This window comes from Miniopterus natalensis, chromosome X (genome assembly GCF_054644295.1).
Source record: "Miniopterus natalensis isolate mMinNat1 chromosome X, mMinNat1.hap1, whole genome shotgun sequence".
NCBI classification, from domain to species: Eukaryota; Metazoa; Chordata; class Mammalia; order Chiroptera; family Miniopteridae; genus Miniopterus; species Miniopterus natalensis.
The window spans coordinates 84316571-84340650 of record NC_142103.1 but is presented as its reverse complement, the minus strand read 5'-3'; the positions used below and the strand labels follow the sequence as shown (position 1 = coordinate 84340650).

Genomic DNA, 24080 nt, shown 5'->3' with positions numbered 1-24080 from the left:
TAAGAGTTAACATAATGGAATACAATGCAGCTGTAAAAAACAAAGATATCTTATCCTTTGGGACAGCATGGAGGGACCTGGAGAGTATTATGCTAAGTGAAATAAGCCAGTCAGAGAAAGACAAGTATCACATGATCTCACTCATATGTGGAATCTAAAAAACAAAATAAACTGATGAACAAAATAGATCCAGAGACATGGAAGCATGGAACAGACTGAGGGATCTCAGAGGGAAAGGGGGAGTGGGGTGGGAAGACATTAACCAAAGAACATATCTGCATAACCCATGGACTCAGACAATAGTATGGGGAAGGCCTGGAGGGGGTTGCGGGGTGGAGGGAGTCAGTGGCAAGGAAAAGGGGGACATCTGTAATACTTTCAGCAATTAAGATAAAATTTAAAAACAGAGTTAACATAAACACGATTTTGAAAATTTACCCAGGAAGCAAAATTTCTCCATAAAATTTTACACATATATTTTACTAAGAACATTTAGGCTAAAGACAACTTTCAAATTATTTATTTAAAAAAATGCCACTGTTTCAATAGCACAGGCACAAAGGACATGTAGTCATGTTTCATCATAGAACTTTTGATACCAAAGTGATCGCTAGACTTCCAAATAAGACACTAATTAGGCAGTGCCGTGGGCAGAAAAAATGTGTTGTTACTGCTTTAATGAACAGAGAGAAGAATAATGTTGAGTATTTCCTGAGAAAAGTATTTATATTTGTCATCTTTCTGAGAGTTCTTGCAGCCCAGGTAATCATATAAAGCCTCTAGATTCTTGCTCCACACAGCCCTTTGCTGCATTGATACTTGATTCGAAATGATCATGTTGGTGTACCTAATTTGCAAGAAATAAGGGCATACTTTTAATCTAAGGGGATTAAAGGACATCTTTAAAAGGAGATTTCCAAATTAAAATGGTGTTCACTTTATCTAGTGTCCAGTGGACATTTCTGAAATTAAGTGCTTAGGAGACTTTGCCAACCAAATCTGTGCCTGGTTTCCCTGTGTCGATTTGACAATTCAATCACTGGCAGTGGAACGGAAAGGTTTTTGTGAGAGGATAAGTTGGCATGTGGCATCAGCTAAGAATATGACATTTTCATTTAGTCATGAAGTGGTACAGTTTGATAAAACCTAAGTGGGAGAAATTGAAATGGAAACGTGTAAGAAATCACTATTTTGTTGATACTCTTTTTATTATGGAAAACTCCAAATATGTGTAGAAATAGAATAATTCATCTTCATGCACTTACCATCCAGTATGAACACTTAGCAACTCCTGGCCAATTGTGTTTTAAGTATATTCCCACCGCTTCCCCACCTTCCATATTATTTTGAAGAAAATCCCAGACATCCTGCTATCTGCACATGTTTTCTATTACTCTCTAAAAGACAAAAATCATAACCATCTTCAGGTAAGGATAAAAAAAAAAAAGAGACCTGCACTAATGACCAACACAGTGGGTACACCTGAGTGAGCTACATAAAGGGGTGTCCACTCCTGTCTGAAACTTAGTGGGTATAAATGGGAACTACGCATAGGGATTTGAGAGAGAGAGGAAGGGGGGCCGAGAGAGAGGAACAAACATCGATGGGCTGCCTCCCATACGCGCCCCAACCAGGGAGCCCTGCAACCTGGGTATGTGCCCTGACCAGGAATCGAACCCACAACCTTGGGTGTACGGGATGATGCTCCGAGCAACCGAGCCACCCGGCCAGGGCCGTGCAGGCCTCTTGATGTGGCCTTCCGACGTGTCCTCATGAAGTGGGTCCCTTGCAATATAAAGATTTACAATGACATATGCACAATCAGCAGAGTGTAGCTTTGTTTTTCAAATCGAACATCCTTATGTGAAATAAAATGTTATTCAACTCAATTGTTATATTGGGCTCTTAGTTCCACTTTTGACTCATTGATTCTGAATACATAATTACCATGAACACTAGATAGAAGGGCCAGTTATGATTAAAATAGGGCCATTCCAGAAGTGCAAGCAATGCCCGCATTTAACTTTCTTTGATAGACGTTAAACCCTAACGTTACCACAGTACTCACTTTCTCAGTACTCATTTTCTTACCACACATGGTACAAATCTTACTGCAAGGACGACGTCCTAGATGAACGCAGATAGCATCAGGAAATTCTGCAAGAGCAATGGGATTTAAGCATGAACATAAACACGCAGAAAATACTAGACTGCCTAATTTAATATTGAAGTCCTGTGCATAATGCAGAAGAAATGAAAGATTTTCAAATAAATCCCTGTATAAATTGTACTGGCTTGGATTTAGATTATGATTGTCATTAATAATTTTACACCATGCTCCTCAGTAATTTCAAATGGTCATATTAATTTATGTACTTTCATAATCTAAAAAAAGAAGCTCCACACATTTTACCAATGGGTTCTATAGCCACACTTAAGTTCTCACGTATGGGTTCACCTTGCAAGATATTGTTTCCATTAGTTATAGTTCTGCTGGGCAACAGATTCATGCAAACCAGAAGATTGCTCCCCCTTCCATCGGGTGGATGCTTAGTTCATTCACAGGGCACAACTGTGAGAGACTTTTTAGTGAATGCTTTTTAATGCATACAACAAAATGCTTTCCTGAACTTATTTTCCACGTTAATTACTTGCTTTTTTCTGTGTGGTTTCACTTTTGGACCTTTCCTGTACCTTAAATGGAGAAGTGTTAATTTGGTAAACTTTTTCCTACAGTTTTCTCACTCCTTGCATATTTTGTATAAAATGTCTTCCTCCCTTTGTTTCCAGACAGAAGATATGTACTATTTGTATGCTGTCAATGGATTACCTCAAGTCACCATGCCACCAACGAATGTAAAAGCCAAAATCGACACAACTAACGAGGAGTTTGACAACAGGCCAGTTACTCAGCACCATTTTATCAAAGAAAATATTAACATCATAAGGACAGGGGTGTCCTCTACCATCAAGGGTGCTCCTTTGATGTTGAAGAATAAATAAATAAAAATGTTTCCTCCAAAATATTTCTTTGTCTTAAGTAGACTTGGACATACTTTCATGATTGTTATTTCATCTTTTGACTATTTCTGAGGAATAGTATTTCAATTATAATAGGCCTTATATGTTTTATTTTTTAATGGTAAACCTATTTTTTGAATATGTTATACCTAATTTCTAAATTCATGGATGGGATGCAAATTTTGGAATTGGTTCATTTTTTTAAAATTGATGTTTTATTGATTTTTAGAGAAAGAGAAACATCGATTTGTTGTTCCACTTATTCATGCATCCATTGGTTGATTCTTGTATATGTCCTGACCAGAGATCGAACCTGCAACTTTGGGGTACTGGGACAGTGCTCTAACCAACTGAACTACCCAGCCAAGACCTGTAGCTATTTTTAAAAATGCGTAAGCAAGGGGCAGATAGAATGTTACCGACCATATTTACCCAGATTTCTCAGTGAGCGCAAAAACTCTTTGCTTTCTAATGTTTTTTCACCTTGAAGTGAAATCAAATGTCTTTATGTGAGATCAAATGTTTCATAGCAGTAGCTCATGATCTCTTTTTATTATTGTTGACAGTATTGCAGATGTTCCCCATTTTGTCCCTGCCCTCCTAACCCTCGCTCTACCCCGGGCCCTCCCCACACTTATGTCTGTGCCCATGGGTTATGCATATGTGCACATATGTTCTTTGGTTAGTCTCTTCCTGTCCCTTCACCCCCCCCACCCCACTGAGATCTGTTATTCTGTTCCATGCATTCATATCTCTGGACCTATTTTGTTAATCTATTTATTTTGTTCATTAGATTCCACATATGAGTGAGATCATGTGGTACTTGTCTTTCTCTGCCTGGCTTATTTCACTTAGCATAATACTCTCCAGATCCATCCATGCTGTCTCAAAGGGTAAGAGCTCCTTTTTTACAGCTGCATAGTATTCCATTGTATAAATGTATCATGGCTTTTTTAAAAATCAAGTTTTAAAGTACAGGAGTACATTTATAGTAAAACTGAAAAATGCGACTTCAATGACAATACTATTTCTGTTACTAGTGGTATTCAATTTCTCATGTTGATTTTGCTTATGAGTCTTTAAAACATTAATGGTACAATTAGCATACAAGATGGAAGGATTCACCATTTCTTATATCTATTATTTGGAGTATTGTGTGCTATCCAGTAGGTTTTAAAATTTCAGTTATTGTGTTTTTCAGTTCTAAAATTTCTATTTGATTCCTCCTTATATCATCCATTTCTCTGCTGTTCCTATTTCCTTGGTGATACTCTCCACTGACACTCAAGTAGTGGGGGCCTGCACAATATTGCTGGGTCCGTGAGAGTTCCTGCTTCCCACTGGGATTCCAATGACAGTTCTATGACAGGAGGGTTGGGACTGCCTGGCTCTTGTTCCTCACATGGCCTCCAGTGACAGCACAAGGAGGGTGTCCTCATCATGGCTGAGAGGTGGTGAAAGTCCTGTCTCTCCGCCACCCCAGCTGGGAGGGGCAGGGTGTGAGTCGTTTATTCAAGCCTTTCATGCAGTGCCTCTGGCAGTGTGGGGAACAGAGCCTTCTTGCTACTTAGCAGGGATGAGTATGGAAGCCCTGCCTTCTACTCAGCTTTCTCTGACACCACTCCAGAGAGCGGTTGTGGCACTTCATGACAGCCTGGCAAGGGTGAGTGTAAGAGCGCAGGCTTCCATTTGCCCTTAACTGGTTAGTGTGAGACCACAGTTTTTTCTGTGGTTTCTCACTGGAGTAGAGAAGTTAATGTCTAAGTTGTCTGCTAGGCTGACCTTTTCCTGGTCCTTTCTTGAGTTCCAAGCTTGTCTTTAGCTGGTCTGCCTTCTTCTCTCTATCATTGAGAGTTATATCCATCCATCCATCCATCCATCCATCCATCCATCCATCCATCCATCCATCCATCCAGATATACATAGAGATAGATATATGTATATAGATATAGATTTTAGTTGTACTTACGGTGAGGAAAGGGGATAAATAAATTTATTCCATCTTCCCAGGAGGAGAAGCTCATTTCAGATTCACTTAACTCAGAGAGAAAAATAACATGGATGCTTTCAGCTTCCTCCAGCATCCTTGTCATCCATTCATTTCAAAAGTCCAAAGGGGCTTGGCTCTGTGAACCTCTCTGTTCTATGGGAAACCGACCTCAGCATGACTAACAGACCCCTTTGGGATTTTCCTACTATCTGCTTCTATCCTCTCAGTACCAAGAGAAATTCTAAAAGTGTAGGGGCTGAAGTTAAGCCCAATCCAGTGAAGGTGAAGGGCATTGCACATGAACGGGCCTCAACGCTGCCTCTCTGCGATTCCCCACCATTTAAGGCCAGGCTTCTCTTCATGTCTGGTAGTGCCCCTGTCCCACAGCATGGGTTTTGGAAACCCCAAAGAGCATCTCTAATTCTCTTTGTACAATAGCTCCAAGCATGTGTCATTGAAATTATTGCCATGAACTTTAAAAAAAAAAAAATGTTAGCTTTACTGTTGTTTTTTTAAAAAAATCATTTCAGCTTTCCTGATCATAAACTGACAAAAATAAAACAGCCAAATGTTTTGATTAAATGAAGCAAAGAATCAAAGATAATGTCCATAATTCTATAAGAAAAATGACCTCGCTTTGCCTCCGTATTTATTTGCCTCTTAAATATTCAATAATTGCATTTTTTCTGCAGTGACTTCTTGCACTAAAATAAATGACTGAAGAGTGTCTTATTGCTGACACAGATCACAGTTGTTACTAATGGAATGTTAACTGCTTTTTAAGTAACTCTGATTAAATCTGCTGACCCATATAAGATTCATCTAAAAGGAATCCAATTAATTTTCTGGCTCTACCATGTCCATTGATATGAAAAATCTTTCATATTTTACTTTGTTTCAGCCATTGCCGTACTGAGAGGAATACCTGGCCTGTAAAATGGATATTTTAATTGGGAGTGGTGACACATTTAATAATGTGGCCCGTTCATTTAATAATGTGTCACCGTAACCATTTAAGAAACAGACACTCCCCAAAAGAAAAATGATAGTCAAGCATGTCCTTTGGTGAAAAAATTACCTACAGACTATGAGGGTGTGCTCCATTTCAAAGATCGGAAAGGCAGCGCTGAAAAAGCATTCTGAGGTTGCCGATGACAAACAAAACCTGTGACTTCAGCTTCATCCCTGGGGAATTAATCCCCTGTGCGATTTTGTATCTGGGACAGCTGCTCACAGAGGACTGTGCCGAACTTTAGCGAAAGCTAAACTCAATGCCTCAGCAGATGTCTTAGTGGCCTGGATTTCCTCTGTGTCTTGTGTGCCTTCCTGCCATGTGTGCCTTTGTGGGAAATTTCAGCCCAGGTAGAAAACAGTGCCCTTTAGAGTATGGTTTGGAAATCGGGGCTGTACTTTTCTTCTAGGTCTGCATGTTATTTATCATTCTTTGAAACAATAATACATTATGTATTATAATGCTCTCAAGGCCCATCTATGTTGTCCCTTCACAGCATTATGCTGAGATAAGTCAGACAGAGAAAGGCAAATACTGTATATAACTTATAAGTGAAATATATAAAAAAATTAACTTGTGAAAACAGAGTAGAATGATGGTTACCTAAACTGAGCCTATGGGGTGAGAAAAATTGAGATGTTTAAGATTACAAACTTGCAACTAGTTGACAAATAAGTCCTGGAGATCTAATGCACAACATAGTGGTTATAGTCAACAATACTGTGTTATAAACTTCAGAGTTGCTAAGAGACTAGATTTTTAAAAAATATATATTTCTTTATTGATTTCAGAGAAAGGAAAGGAGAGGGGGAGAGAGAGAGAGAGAGAGAGAGAGAGAGACATCAATGATGAGAGAGTCATTGATCGGCTGCTTAGGCCGCAACCCGGGCATGTGCCCTGACCGGGATTCGAACCCCGATCACCTGAATCCTAGGTAGACACTCAACCGCTGAGCCACTCCCAGCAGGGCTAAGAGACTAGATCTTAATTGTTCTCAACACAAAAAAAGAAATGACAATTGTGTGACATACTGAAGGTGTTAGCTAATGCTACTATAGATGTCATTTTGCAATATGTAAATGTGTCAAACCAACAGGTACACCTCAAACTTACAGAATGTTAATATCAATCATGTCTTAATAAAAATGTATCATAAATTCCATATTTTCATATTTCTTTACAGATCTTAGATCAAAAGAGCTGCTTTTTCACAAATTCCCTGAAACCATGTATTGTTATTTCAATTTAGTAAACTTGAAGAGTAGAAGCCAGAGTCACATAACAGAGCCACGGGTCAGTGGTAAGAAAGTACTGTAATTGCCAAGGCGTCTCAGAGATCTGTCAACTGTTCACTTTTCTGTGTTAATCATAAAATATCCAGAGCACAGTGCCCATCACAAAGTATCAGAGGCACATGATGACACTGCCTAAATCAGCTCTGTCTCGAAGATGGTAACTGTTAGAACAATGTGAAAGTTAAGTGTTTAGGATAAGATTTCATGAGACGTGATCAGTGGCATTTGCTTTGACACACATAGTTTTATCTTTTTTCTGAGCACTGACTCATAAATGCATATGTATTACTCAAGTATATGAATATGCATGAGTGTATAATATACAGAACTATTTAGAGACACATGCTACTATAAATGAGCATTCATCTAAAAAGCTCTGGATAGTTCATTATGCCTCACAAGTTGTCTGAGGCACGTAAGTGACAAAAACTATGCACATTTCTGAAAGCAAGAGATGGAGTCCAAGCGAGACTCAGATTCTAAACTGAAAAGAGAAGCCCATACTCTGGCATGAACATCGAGTCCGGTGGTGGTGTTTAAATTCGTATAGCAGCTCGGGCCACCAAACATCTTACACTGGGCCACAAGTGCTAAGACTGTGCAGCCAGTAATGTGCTTTTGCCTTAAAATCAGATGAGCTTAACTTTAATTGAAACAATTGAATAATAATGTCTGCCAAGATGAGTTCTGGAGTCAAACTTCAGTATGAGTCCTGAGCAAGTCCCTTAATAAGCACCCGAGCCTCCATTTCCCTCAGTGTTTCAGGGAAGCTGATAAACCACGGTCTCCACCTTTTCTCAGAGTTGTAGAGATAGCACACACCATGCAACACTACAAACTGGAAGTGGTAGGGCCATAATGCAAAACATAATTTTCATTAGAATTTTGGAACCTAAGAACTCCCAGGAGAAAGGGCAGAAAAAATAATAAAGCATCATATTAAGTCCTTGACCTTGCTTGCTCTTGGACTGTTCTCGGTGCTTTATAGATTTGTGATGATTCCTTATACCAGTGGTTTTCAGAAGGTGAGCCACAAGAATTTTAAAACCTGAAATACCTGACTATTTAGTCAGGGGCACTGACCTCTTTTCCCTCAGATCATCAAATTCAAAAATGACAACAGCCAACACAACGACAGCCATCTGATGTTAATGAATAAAAATTATACCTATTTTTGTGTCAGATGAGCAAAAAAAAAAATGTTTTGGTATATCGCAGAATTTCAGTAATTAGTTTATGTGTGTCATGAGATGAAAAAAGTTGAAAATCACTGCCTTATACACTTCTGTCTGTTGTTGTGTGTTTCCAAAATTTTCCAAAATAAAACATTTTTTAAAAAATTCCTTTAAAATTAAAATAATACATACAAATACAACGCAGTGCTGTGGTGGTTCTCAAAAAGTGGTTCCTGGGTCCTGCGGGCGTCAGCAGCTATCTGGGAACTTGTTTGTAATGCAAATTCTTGGGCCCCACCAATATAACTCTAAATGTGAAAATCATTAATGTCATGAAAGTAGTATTGGTTGGTGTTAGAAGAAGTCATCAGGCAGATGTGGCTGCTGGGTGACACTTGATCTGGACTTGGGCAATCAGAGGCTCTTTACCTGTCATTCCCCACCCCACCCTACCCCACCCCAGGAACCACTTCAAGAATTCGGCCTTGGGAGGGTAATGTGTTATCGAAACCAGCAGGATGGTACACATGACTGAACCCATTAAGGCCTCTACATAAACGTTAAGGCTCTACTGGTTGGCTGGGTGGTTGGGAGTGGAGTTCTGCTCCTCTTGGGGCCTTCCAAGACAAGCCAGGTAAGCAAGTTCTCTTGCTTATTAATCTGCTACCTACCAATCTGGAGTGGTCTCTTCCTCCAGTGTCTCTTTGCCCTCTCTGTGCAAGGGCCATTTCAAATTTCACCCAGGACCTCCTGAGGTTTTGAACTAACAGTCTGGGAGTTAAGAGAAATTTTAGTTCAGTATCAACTTGTTTTATAGCCTTGGACAAGCCACTTGCCTTTCCTGATTATCAGTTCCCTCATCTCCAAATGAAATCTGGATCTTCTTGCCTCCTGGACCCTTCCTAGTTTGCCCTTTGAAGGTGACTCTGATACAGACAACTTGGGTGGGGAAACATGGTCTCTGAGAAACTGCTCTCCAGAGCCTGGGAAATTATGAGGCTTGCCTGACTATGCAAGCTGCTAACAATTAAACAGTTGTTATTAATCAGTGGGTCTTTGTGTATGCCTGGAAGAGAGTTCATTTTCATTTCCAAGTACAGTTCAAAATGTAAATATTGTTTCACAAATAGACAGTATTGTGAAACAATACTGGTTTTCATTTTAATCGACATTGATGTTTGAATATTACTATTAAGCGTAGATGACTTGGAGTTATTGTACTTTTAAAACTCTGCATTCTATTTAATGCAGAGTAGGGACAAATACTTTCTATAACACATTTTAAAAACTAACAATTATAACTTTATATATAAGAGCTTATTGTGTATCTAAACGTGTTTTGAAAGGACTTATAAGAACCAAACCTTGTCAGGTCTTTGTATAAGTCAACCATACTCCTCCGGTTCACAAGAAGATGTTAAAAATTCACTGTCATGAAAATTTGGCTACTTTGAGTCATCTTAATGGAGGACAGAGAGTAAATGAACTGGGGGGGGGGGTGTCTAGCATTAATAGTCATTTCTCTGAAGTGCCACCATTCATTGCCAGGATGTTACCACTGAGACTGAGCATGTGAAAACAATAGTAATGACAATAAGGCATTTTGGACATAGAAGGGTGTAAGCAAAGGCCCCATTTGGAAGCAGAAGGAGAAGCCAGGAGCTCATTTTCTTAGATGTGAGGAGCTATGAGGAGGCAGGCCTTGCGACCCACAGGTGCTGATAATACCTCTGGGGCCTGTGAGCCACCAGGGTGACTCTCACAGTGGCCGCTTGCCCCTTTCGATCACTATTAAAGAACAATTTCATGGACACCAGGAAAGTGTCAAGTGGCTGGGACCTCTGGGTTCAGGGAATGTCATATCCAGGCCTGAGAAAAAGGGTCAGTTCTCCACAACAATCCACAGGCAGTACCTTCTATCCCACAGTGGTCTGTTATTTATAGATTTAAAGTGTCTTATGGATAAACAAGATACTTAACTTAAAAATATATTATTTAATACCTGCAGATATGGACAGCAGTGGGCTAGAAGTAAGCTGTGCAGGGAGCCAAACGTAAGGCTTGCAAAGCCGCAGCTATGGAGATTTATAACAGAGGCACAGACCGGTGTTGACTCGTGCCTTAAAGCAAATTAAAATCCCCATGGGTGCAGGAACTAGCAAAGAAGAAACAAGTCTAGGTGTTTAAGCTGGTCAGGGCCTGTAGGCTTGTACTCTTGTTTAGAGAGTAAATTAGAAGAGAGAACAGTAAAGGGACTGACTCGGTTGCATATTTTATTCCCAGCATGCTGAGGGTACAGTGATCTAAAGAAGAGGGTCACACACAAAAATGTTCCTGATCCCGACACGTATCTGATATAAGCCTATTTCACTTGATCCTTGTAAACTGGAACGGTTTTTACAAAACGTAGCCATCCCACACTCCTGCCTGGGGACCTTCGATTGTTTGCATTCAAAGGACAGAGCAGGAGCCTTCCAGGTCCAGCCTAAAATGAAAGCCCCTTTTCTTCTAGGTCTTCAGTCCTGCGATGAAAAGCCCTGAACCTACCGCAACGACAAGCATAGGAAGACTCCGAAAGGCAGTGAGACAGATGACAGGGACCTTGGGACTTGAGCAACGTGGCCGTGAGTTCCCTGGTGTATGAGTCTATTCGGGCTGCCATAAAATACAACAGACATTTATTTTCTCACTGTTTTGCAGTCTGGAAGGTCAATATGGAGGTACCAGCAAGGTGTTTTTTTTGTGTGTTTTTTTTTTATTACTATTAATTTTCTTGTGGTTAGAACATTTGCCATTTAGCATGAGTAAAAAGTAAAGAACACCGAACACATTTTCAAGGGTACAATACAGTACTGGAATCTAGAGGGACAATATTGTACAGCAGACCTCTACAGAGTCCCTCGTAGGACTGAAATCGTATGTGTTTATTAGCAACCCCCCATGTACCCCTCCTTTCAGCCCCTGAAAACCACAATTCTGTTGTTTACTTCCATAAGTTTGGCTACTTTCGATATTTCAGATGGAATCTGAGCATTTGTCTTTCTGTGTCTGGCTTCTTTCACTCAGCATAATAATGTCCCTGAGGTTCATCCATGTTGTCACTAATGGCAGAATTTCCTTCTTTTTTAAGGCTCATCGATATCCTATTGTTTGAATATACCACATTTTCTTTATCCATGAATCTGGATGGAAATTTAGGTTGTTCCCAGATTTTGCTTATTGTGAATAATACTGCAGTGAACGTGGGAGTACTAATACCTCTTTGAGACCCTGATTTCAATTTTTCTATGGATAAATACACAGAAATAGGATGGCTGGATAATATGATTGTTCTATTTTTAAGTTTTTGAGGGCCCTCCATACTGCTTTCAATAGTAACTGCATGATTTTGCATTCCCATCAACAGTGTAAAAGGGTTCCAATTTATCCACAACTTTGCCGACATTGGTTGTCTTTTGTGTTTGTTTGTTTTTATAATAGCCATCCTAACATGTGTGAGATGATATCTCATGTGGTTTTGATTTGCATTTTCCTAATCATAGGGAGGTCAAGCATCTTTTCATATATGGGGTTGGCCATTTGTGTGTCTTCTTTGGAGAAAATGTCTATTCGGGTCCTTAGGCCATTTTTAAAATCAGGCTACTAGGTTTCGGTATTGAGTTGCAGGAGTTCCTTTTATATTTTGGAAATTAACTGTCATATATATGTTTAAAAACATTTTCTCCAATTTCTTAAGTTGCCTTTTTATTCTGTTATTTCATTTGATATCCAGAAGGCTATAAATTTTATATAGTCTGACTTGTCTGTTTCATCTTTTGCTGCCAGTGCTTTTAGTGTCATATCCATGAAATCACCGTGAAGATCAATGTCATAAATGTTTCTGCCAGTGTTTTTCCCCTAAGACTTTTGCAGTTTCACATCTTCCATTAAATTTTTAATTCATTAATTCATTTCTTTTTGTTTGTTAATCCTCACACAGAGGATATTTTTTCCACTGATTTTTAGAGAGTGGGAGGGAGGGGGAGAGAGAGAGAGAGAGAGAAACATCCTTGTGAGAGAGACACATCGATTGGTTGCCCTCTGCACCCCCCTGGACTGGGACCAGGGAATGAACCTGCAACCCAGGCACATGCCCTTGATGGGTAACCCAACCCGAGACCCTTCAGGCTGTGGGCCGGTGCTCTACCACTGAGCCACACTGACCGGGGCTCTTTAATCCATTTTGAGTTGATTTTCGTGTGTGGTGCGAGATAAGGATCCAATGTTATTCATTTGTATGTAGACACCCAATTTCCCCATCACCATTTGTTGAGCACACTGGTCTTTCCCTAGTGTGGATTTTTGGCACTTTTCGAAGGTCACTCGATTGTATATTCATGGGTTGATTTCTGGGCTGTCTGTTTCTGTTCCACTGGTTTATGTGTCTATCTTTATGCTGGTGCCATCCTGGTTTTATTACTGTAGCTTTGCAATACAAATAGAAATCAGGAGTGTGATTGGTTTGGCTACCCGGGGTCTTTCGTGGTTCCATGTGAATTCTAGAGTTGTTTCTGGAAAAGGGGCTGTCGGGATAGCGATAGGTCTTGCATTGCATACCTAAGTCTCTCTTAGCCTGGTCTGTTCTCAGTTACCCCAACAAAACTCAAAATACCAGTGCATATAATTATACCTTAGAGTTTTCCATTTTTTTAGTTTCTTCCCATACTTCACAGTATGAATGTGAAATGTCTCAAGTACATTTAAGAGCAAATCATTGCTATTGTTATGCTCAGAGAGTTTTACTTTTCAATGTTTTCTGTCTCAGTTGCTGCTTTCCTGTCAAACTTGGCTACTCTTTGGTCTATGTGGAAATAATATTATGAATAAAAGATAGCTAGTTTAAATTGGTTTTTAAGGGAATTTGACGACTCGTTTACAGGATCTGAAGTTTTAGACTCACTCAGTGAACCAATCATCCACCAGTTGATGTGCTCTGTCGGAAATTAGATGTTTCTATTCTCCTAACAACTAGAGACATTTGGGAGAACATCTTTCAAGTGATACAATGAGCCTGTTGATACAGACTATCTCTGCATGGTAGTAGAGCTTCCAACTGTCACCTAAAGTAATTAGCTTTTGTTATTCCATGTGAAGTTGTGGTAAATGAAGGACTCAGAAAGTCCATCCGTAGGGTATAGTTAGCTTACCATTCAAGAAATTTCTAATTGTACCACCACAAATATGACAAAATATTGTGACTATCTTATGCACAGAATCATACTTATAAAAATAATCATACACATATATCATATGTATTCATATATCTATATATCTATATATATACTTATATATATATAAATGTATGTATCAAGCTGATTTTACTCATTTAACAACACAATGTAGTATTTTGCAATGTCCTTAATTATATTGGGAATATGATTTGTAAAAGCTGAATACTATTCTGATTTATAGGTGCACCACCATTTTAAAAGCATTATGGTTTGAATTGCATCCCCCACAAAAAGTTCATATTTTGAGATTCTCACCCCCAGTACCTCAAACTGTGACCGTATTTGGAAGTATGGTTATTGCAGATGTAACTAGTTAAGATGAGGTCATATCGGGGTAAGGTAGGCCCCTAATCCAACATGACAAGTGTCCTTATAAAAAGAAAACCATGTGAAGACAGACAAGCATGCACACAGGGAGAAGACTGTGGGGAGATTGGAGTTAGGCTGCCACAAGCCAGGAAGTAGCAGAAGCTAAGAGAGAAGCCTGGTATAGATCCTTCCTAGGGCTTTCAGATACCTGCTGATACCTTGATCTGACTTCTAGCTTCCAGAACTGTGACACAATAAGTTTCTGTTGACTGAGCCACTGAGTTTGTAGTAGTTTGTTATAGCAGCCCCAGCAAACAAATAGAACACATCGCTATTTTCAAACATTTTTACTTTTGAAAGTGATGTTGAAATGAATATTACTGTATCTAAATGGTTATTCTCTTCAATTAGATTATTTTACAAAATAAACTTTATTAAAGTAAAATTCACATACCATATATGCACCCATTTAAGGGTACAGTTTAAGGCATTTCAAAAGATTTATATATCATTTTGACTAGCACTGTAATCAAAATATAGAATTTTTCCGTTATCCCAGAAAGTTTACCCACTCAGTCAGTCCTTCCCATCTCCTGACCCAGATAATATCTGTTCTGATTTTTTTTAAGCTATAGATTAATTTTTCCCTTCCTAAAGACATATATAAATGATATAAGATAGTCCGAGTTTGTGTGTGTGTGTGTGTGTGTGTGTGTGTGTGTGTGTGTGTGTCTGGCTTTTGATAAATCTGTTTTTGAAACCCATCCATGTTGAGTACTTTTTCATTATATGAATATAACATAGTCTATTTATCCATTTATCCGTTCATTCACATATGAATTGTTTCCAGATTTTAGATATTAAGAATAGAGGTGCTAAGGATATTTATGTTCGAGATTTTATATGGACACATGCTTTCATTTTTTTTGTATAAATAACTGGAAGTGGAATGGCTGGGTCTTATGATTGTATATTTTTAGTTTTATAAGAAATTGCCAAATTATTATCCAAAGTGGTTTCCTCTAGCAAAGCATGAGAGTTCCAATTGCCCCAAGTCCACACTAAGGCTTTGTCCTCTGGGACATATGTACAGGTAGCACATAGTGGTCTTAATTTGCATTTCCCTGATGACTAACGATGTTTGTCACCTTCACATGTGCTTGTTGGCCTTCCCTATGTTCTTTTTTGAAGCATCTCTTTAAATTTCCTCCCAAATTTGGTGTCTTTTGTCTTTTCATGATTGAATTGTAAATTGTACACATATGTTTATTATGCATTTATATTAATTGATAATATAGATAATAAGTAAATATTTAATTTCAGGATACTAGTCCTTTGTCAAATGAGTGCTTTGGGAATATTTTCCCCCACGGTACAGCTTTACCTATTAGTTTTCTTAATACTCTTCATTAATGAACATAAGTTTTCAATTTTGATGCAGTTTAGTTTTTTTTTAATTTGATGGTTTGTGCTTTTTGTATCCTATATAGATATCTTAAGGTCATAAAGCTATCTCAAGATCACAGAGGTTTTATTCTTCCCTTTTTTCCTAAAAAAATGTTATAGTTTTAGCTTTTATGTTGAATTACTTTTTTTCTCTTTTTTTGGTATCATATTGAGGCAGGAGAATAAGAAGCTAGGAAAATTCCTTGGCAAATAGAATGGGAAAACTGAGATAGAGGGCTGAACAAACTGTCCTAGCAATTTACAGCCAGATACAGAAGGTCACCTCCCTAGAGAAAGCATCTAGACCTCAGTTGTATTCCAGCTCCAGGCCCAGAAAAGAAGCAAAACCAAGTGGATGATGCCAGGACCAGCTGCCCTGGCACTGGCCAATCAGTGGAGACCACAACCCTTAAGGACACACCTGGAAAAGCTGATGAATATCCCATTGAGATCCTTCCCTGAGACCTCTTCTAGGATTCCCACCTGCAAGAGAGAGATTCAAAACCCTCACGTAAAGGACCCATTGCATCCATTCTCCCTCCCAAGAGCACGCTTACACCTTCCCCTTCCTCTTCTTCTTCCTCTACAGGATGCATCTCCTAAACTCTACGGGCCCCCACAAGACTTGCAACCAAGGGAGCAATGGGCAGCGGCAGCTTGTCCAGAGCTAACCCCCCACCACCCGAACCTGTCTCCAAGGCCCCTTCGTTTCTGACTTCCCAGTGTGCTAAAGCAGGCCCTCCTAAGCCCTCTCCTGTTGCTTCTTCTATGCTAGGCCCTTCCTTGGTTCACTGTCCCGGCTTTAATAAACGTCCTCTCAAAATCACGTGGACTTGTGTTATGAAATCTTTCCTGCACAAAGTAAAAAGAACCCACCCACTACCGGCTGGCACTCGACAGACCCAGTCAGGGCAAGGTCCTTGTCTAGTAACAGTATGATGAGTTAAGATGTAATTTTTCCCTTCCAGGTATCCAAATCTTCTAGCACCGTTTGTCAAAAGATTATCCTTCTCCCAGTGAAGTAGGTTGACCTGTTGGTTGGAATTAACTGATTACATATGTGTGGATGTATCTCTGGAGTGTGTATTCTGTTGTATTGATCTATGTGTCTACTTTATGTCAATATCATACTGTCTTATTACTGTAGATTTATACTAGGTTTTGAATGAGATCATATAGATTGACTTTTTTCATTTTTGTGTAATTGTCTTGGCTCTTCTAGATATTTTACAATTCCATATAATTTTAGAACAAGCTTGTACATATGTACAAAATATACTGCTGATATTTTCATTATGGTTGTGTTAAATCTGCAGGTGGATTTGTGGAGCCTGGACATCCTAGCAGTACTGAGTCTTTCTATCCATGATCACGTTATGTCTCTTGCTTATGTTTTGTTAAAGTTATTTTGTATTTTGAAGCTATTTCTAATTTTGGTTTCATGGCTCATAATAATACACTGAGTTTTTTTAAAATTTACCTCATATATTGTGATTTTTGCTAAATTCAATTAATTCTAATTATTTTTTCCTGTCTTTTTATAATTCTCTAGCTAGGCAGTTGTGCCATATGCAGATAGATAATACTTCTCGCCTTATTGTATTTGATAGCACCACTAGTATAATGTTGAAAAGAAATGGCAAGAATGGTTGTTTGCTTCTTCCATGATTAGTGGGACAGCATACATTCTTTCACCATTAATAACATTGTAGATATAGATTGTGTTGATGGGCTTACAATGTAGGAAAAGGTAATTGGAATGACACAGTATAAAGGGTGGGGCATAACTATATTTGAACAGATTTTCTATATGCTATTGGAATTAAGTTAATATTAATCCAAACCAGATAGTATAGTTTATATTCTAATTATAACCACCAGGGAAACCAATAATAACGAAAAATGCTTTAAGGTATAAACAACCAAGGGAATTAAAATGATATGCAATGTAACAAAAAGGAAAGCAGTAATGGAAGAATAAAGGAATAAAAGTTAGTTACATGTAGAAAAGAAATAGCAAGTTGGCAGACATACATACTACCTTGCTTGCAGCTACATTAGATGAAGAGGGATTAAACAAAAACACTCCAATGAAAAAGAAGACATGGCATAATTGAAAGATTTTTAAAAAACACAAAATAAGATCCAACTATATGTTGTCTAGAAGACACCCATTTTAGATACAAAGATGCAACTTGGTTGAAAGTAAAATGATAAAAGAGATGATATATCAACAGTAGCCAAGAGCAAGTTGGAATGGCTTTATTAATTCCAGACAAAATAGACTTCAAGACAAAATAGACTCTTAAGATGTATGACATGGTCTTCCTTTGTGTCTCTGTCTCTTCTTATAAGGACCCCAGGGTAAGGAAATAAGGAGTTAAGGCTTACCCTAATCCAGTATAACCTCATCTTCACTGGATTATAATTGAAAAGAGCCTATTTCCAAATAAGGTCATATTCTCAGGTATTGGTGGTCAGGATTTGGTTAGGTTATATCTTGTTGGGAGACACGGTTCAACCCACAATAGATGTAGGAAAAGCAGGTAATTAAGGTTAGCCAGACTTAAAGAGCAGAAAGGAAAGATGCGAAAAGAAGTAGACAAATGAGAGAAGAGAATTGTATTTTATATAGATCAAAGGAGAAACCTAGACCGAATAAATATCTTGGGTGAACCTTTCACCTTGGGTGGTTGGGAAGGCTTATAGTGGTCTTCAGCTTTATGCCACCTGTCCTTTTTGAACATTCTTTTTGCCTGTGGGGATGGTACTTTTTTCCTGTTACACACATCAGTCACACTTCTTTCTTAGTAATGATAATTTTTAAATGTCATTGTAAAGTGTGACTATTTCCATGATAAAATGCTGATATTCTTTTTGTGTTTTTAATTTATCTTTATTGTTGAAAGTATTACAGATATCCCCTTTGTATTCCACATTGATCCCCTCTACCCAGCATCCATGCCCTGCCCCCAAGGCCTTCACCACACTATTGCCTGTGTCCATGGCTTATGCATATATGCATAGAAGTCCTTTGATTAATCTCTCCCCACCCACCAACCCACCCCCCCTTCCCACTGAGATTCATCAGTCTGTTCCATGCTTCTGTGTCTCTGGATCTATTTTGTTCCTCACTCTATTTCGTTAATTAGATTCCACATATGAGTGAGATCATGTAAAACTGAGTCAGGAAGAATCGGAAAACCTGAATAGGCTGATAACAACTGATGAAATCAAAGCAGCAATAAAAAAACTCCCAGCAAACAAAAGTCCTGGTCCAGATGGCTTCACAGGGGAGCTTTCTAATTCTTTAAGTTGTAGGGTTAGATAGTTTATTTAAAATTTTTCATGTTTTTTGAGGTAGGCCTGTAGTGCTATGAACTTCCCTCTTAGGACTGCTTTGCTTGTTTCTCATGGATTTTGATATTTACAGTATATTTCACCCCAAAGCTGCAGAATATACATTCCTCTCAAGTGCACATGGGACATTCTCAAAGATAGACCACATGTTAGGACACAAAACCAGTCTCTACAAGTTCAAGAAGATTAAAATCATATTAAGCATCTCAGATCACAATGGCATGAAATTAGAAATCAACTACAGTAAAAACACTCAAAAACATTCAGACACATGAAGGCTAAACAGCATGTTATTAAACAATGAATGGGTTACCAATAAGATCAAGAAAGAAATCAAAAACTTCCTGGAAACAAATGGAAATATTCTTCCTTTGAATATTTTTGTAGGTGGCTTGTTGGCTGTGACCATTTTGTTTCTTTACAGTTCTTTATGCTGATTATGCTGATATTTATTTATTTATTTATTTAAATATATCTTTATTGATTTCAGAGAGCGGAAGGGAGAGGGAGAGAGAGAGGTAGAAACATCAATGATGAGAGAGTCATTGATCTGCTGCAGCCCACAGCTGGGGCATGTGCCCTGACCGGGAATCGAACCCTGATCGCCTGGATCCTAGGCTGATGCTCAACCGCTGAGCCACGCCTGGCTGGCCGATTGTACTGATATTTAAAGAGCTAGTGTAGCTGTTTTGTTCCCCAAAGAGGTACTAGTCCTTGCCTGGCCGGGGTGACTCAGTGGTTGAGCATTGACCTATGATCCAGGAGATCGAGGTTTGATTCCCAGTCAGGGTACATGCCCAGGTTGTGGGCTCGATCCCCAGTTGGGGGCACGATTGGGGGGGACATGAAGGAGGCAGCCAATCAATGACTCTCTCATTATTGATATTTCTATCTCTCTCTCTCCCTCTCCTTTCCTCTCTCTGAAATCAATAAAGACTTTTTTTTTTTTTAAAGAGGTACTACTCCTTGCTTGCCTCAGAGAAGGAGAGGAAGTCTTGATCTGTGGTTATGGATTTGCAAAAACACCCCAGGGTAATGGAATTTGACACCTTATTAAAATATCATTTAGATTTTGCTCTTAAAATGTGGGTCCATCTGCATTGCCAATACTGTATCCCTCAGACCATTCACAGGCGCAGATGCTATCAGCAATTTTAGAGGAATGCTCTCAATATTGCTGGCATGGTCTTTATGTTGTTTGTAAATATCTGGAGGTAGGGATGGAATGTCATGATAAAAGTGGGGATGTATTTCTCATGCCTTTTCTCCATGTGTCAGCCTCCCACATACATACTCATTTGAAAGCCTAAGTGACTCCAGCATAGCAGTCAGAAAGCCAATAGTTATCCCATATATTTGGCAAATGTTCTTTCTGTTTCTCTTTTATCAATTCTTCCTCCAATTTAATATACCAAGTTGAACCAACACTTGGTACCAACACACACACACATGAGCCAGGGTTCACTAATATGATCAGTAATGTTTCAGTGCTTTTATTCCATATTCACCAATTTAATTTTCTTAAACCTGTTTAGATATCCTGGCTCAGAGATTAGTCAAAAAGTTGTAAAATCTTCATATACCATAAAATAGCATGATGGTTTTGTAAGTGAGGGAATAGTGGACATAGGAAAATCTGTAGATAGATCAAAGTTTTTGGACATATATTAATTTAAGGTTATATCTGGTTAACTGATGACGTACTTAAACACTACCAAAATAAAATCAGAGGGGTTTTTCTTTTGAAGTTCTAATGATGATCGGTGCCTAAATTCAAAAACTTTTTGTTAAGGTTGAAATTAGAATAAAGATATAAAATATGACTTAACATCTTTTAAACATGACAGTTTTTAGTTTATGTATTGATTTTTCTTCTAAAGAAATTCAACAACAAACTCTAGGAGGTAGATTAATGAAAGTTCAAAATGAGGTTGGTGAAAAAGTGCCATGGTGGGCTGAGTGTGAACCATTTTCGCTAAGAGAATAGAATCCTGCACTTTGAAACCAAAATGCCTGAGTTTGCATCCCTACTCCGCCAGACTATAACTGTGTGACCTTTGACAAGTGCCTTAGTTTCCACATCTGTAAAATGGGTATACTTAATACCTACTTCCTGAAGGTATGAGAATTAAATGACTCATTACATGTAAAGGATTTACAGTGGTTTAAGTGCCTTGGAATCGTTTACTATTATTATATGTTAAATTATATCAATACTGCACTCATTAAAACTCAAAAATATTTTAAGACAAATTTCAAATTTCCTATCTTGAGGCAAGTTTGCAGTTGTTAGTATGAGAGACTCAGAAGAAAGCATGTGATCCAGCCATTAGAGATGGTATAGAATAATCTGGCTGCACAATCTTAAAAAAAGAATTTTGTCTCCAAATTGCTTGGGAGCTATTGAGATATGAGTGGGAAAGGTATGCAGATATTTATTTGCAGATTTTTTTCACCAATGAGAACAAAATTTTACTGAAATAATGCGAGCAATAATATAGGTTAAAGAATACCTAAGTACAAGAAAAAGGGCTTGCCCTGATTTTCCACTTACCTTAGGTGAGTCACCGTTTCTTAGTTTTCCTACTGATTCCCCACTCCCACTGCTGAGTGACCAGTCTGCCAATGGCAAGGACAAATGCTGAGAACTCAACATGGCACCATTGTGAGGGCGAGGGAAGTGATTTACCAGGTGGCAGATTGATTATAATTAATCCCTCACATCATTGAGAGCTCTGCTGGTTTAGAATATTAGTTCCACCAGAGCCACAACTGAAATTGCCAAATGGCCCATTTAGGATTCAGCACACCAGTTAATTAATAGGCAAAATGTTACTCTATTTTCTGTACTAATTGACCCTGATTATTAAGAGAAAGTAAGGTTGCTGCTTCACAGTGGGGTCAAAGTGGGTAAGTGTTGGGTACAGGATTCTTTGGAGGACTTCTGTGCTAGAGTTCAAACTGGATGAACTATATAGCAACCCAAGGCAGACCAGATATTTAAGGACTCCCGTCTTTTAGGAAAGGTAAACCACCATGATGAGCTGTGAGCAAAAGAAAACTTGGTCATGGAAGAGGGAAGTTATAGATTTCTGCACTGTGAGCAACAGTAGAAACCAAGACCTTAGATTTTAAGCATTTTTTTTCTGCTTGCTTTGTCATATATTCATATATATTAACCAATTTATGTCTCCTATCTTCTTTTCATGTGCTAGTTTCTGTAATGGGTATTCAAGTTAGTCAACCTTATAATTTAATCTTAAGATTACAGATCAAAAAAAGGATTGTGACTGAAACAGGAGGATCAATATCATGGAATAACGAATAAGAGAACGTTGGGAATTTAGAGTTTCATACTGGGAGTAGAAAGTGAGGGTGTCTTATTTATATCATATTAGGTAAAAGCATGAGTTCATGCCATTTTTGTCATTTGAAAGTTAAATATGGTGTGTTTTGGTATTGACTTGTCAAAGGGGTAGAGTGTGGCAGATTATATCAAATCAACATGATGTACACCCTGATTTATGCTTGCATCTGTGTCAGAGAGAGGAAGCTTCAGAACCCCATTTTTAAGACTCCACTGCTAGCAGAGTTCCAGGTTAAATTTTGCCAATAAGAAGGATCTACACAATGGAACACTACTCAGCCATAAGAAAAAACAAAACACTGCCATTTGGACAACATGGATGGATCTTGAGAATATTATGCTAAGTGAAATAAGTCAGAAAAAGCTAAGAACCATATGATTTCACTCATATGTGGGAAATAAAACTGAAACTCATGGACACAAACAGTAGTGTGGTGGTTGCCAGAGGGAAGGGGGAAAGGGGAGGTACACAGTGCAATATACAAATATTGCATCATAGAAATCTACACCTGAAACCTATATAATCCTATTAATTAATGTTACCCCAATAAATTTAATACAAAAATAAATAAAAATTAGAAATAATAATGAAAAAAAGAAAAAAAAAGGATCCACTTGTTATTGTATTTGGAAGGCAGAATAGAGGTAGAAGCTATTGTGATCCAGCAGCATTAATAAGACTCTGAGTTTTCAGTAGACTTAGAGTGAGCTTCTATGAGGCAGCTGAGATCATCGGTGGCTTATGCAGATTCCTGTACTTCCAGATTTCCTGAAAGCCAGGGTGTTGTTTCTGACACTTACTTCTCTAGCACTCTTTTTTTAAAATCTTTATTGTTGAAAGTATTACAGGTGTCCCATTTTTCTCCCCATTGACCCCCTCCACCTCACTCCCTGCCCCTCCCCAGACGTTCACCCCATTATTGTCTGTGTCCATGGGTTATGCATATATGCATATAACTTCTTTGGTTAATCTCTTCCCACCCTCCACCCCCCTTCCTTCCTCCCTCTTCCCTCTGAAATCTGATCGTCTGTTGCATGTGTCAATGTCTATGGATCTACTTAGTTTGTCAGATTCTTTTGTTCAGTAGCTTCTTCTTAAAGACCCTTCAACATTTCATGTAATACTGGTTTGGTGGTGATGAACTCCTTTAGCTTTTTCTTATCTGCAAAGCTCTTTATCTGACCTGTAGTTCTAAATGATAGCTTTGCTGAGTAGAGCAGTCTTGGATGTAGGTTCTTGCTTTTCATCACTTTGAATATTTCTGGCCACTCCCTTCTGGCCTGCAAAGTTTCTGTTGAGAAGTCAGCTGACAGTCCTATGGGTGCTCCCTTGTAGGTAACTAATTGCTTTTCTCTTGCTTCTTTTAAGATTCTCTCTTTGTCTTTAAGCTTTGGCATTGTAATTATGATGTCTTGCTGTGGGCCTCTTTGGGTTCCTCTTGTTTGGGACCCTCTGTGCTTCCTGGACTTGTAAGTCTATTTCTTTTACCAGGTGAGGGAAGTTAACTGTCATTATTTTTTCAAATAGGTTTTCAGTTTCTTGCTCTCTACTCCTTCTGGCATCCCAATAATATGAATGTTGGGGGAATTGAAGTTGTCCCAGAGACTCATACTATTTTCGTATTTCTGGATTCTTTTTTCTTTTTGCTCTTCTGGTTGGGTGTTTTTTGTTTCCTCATATTCCAAATTGCTGATTTGATTCTCAGCGTCCTCTACTCTACTGTTGATTCCCTATAAATTATTCTTCATTTCAGTTCATGTAGCCTTCATTTCAAATTGGTACTTTATTATGTCATTGATGATCTCACTAGTTTCCTTAGTAGTCTTACTAAAAT

At 38.5% G+C, this 24080-nt stretch overlaps 1 protein-coding gene across 1 annotated transcript in view; it reads left to right on the top strand.

Annotated features, from left to right (window-relative positions):
* Positions 1-3003, top strand: part of CFAP47 (cilia and flagella associated protein 47) — a 354566-nt gene extending 351563 nt beyond the window's left edge. The window contains exon 65 of the mRNA XM_016216827.2: positions 2791-3003. Within this exon, the coding sequence (XP_016072313.2) occupies positions 2791-3003 (213 nt within the window). The remainder of the gene's footprint in view (positions 1-2790) is intronic.
* The last annotated feature ends 21077 nt before the right edge of the window (positions 3004-24080 follow it).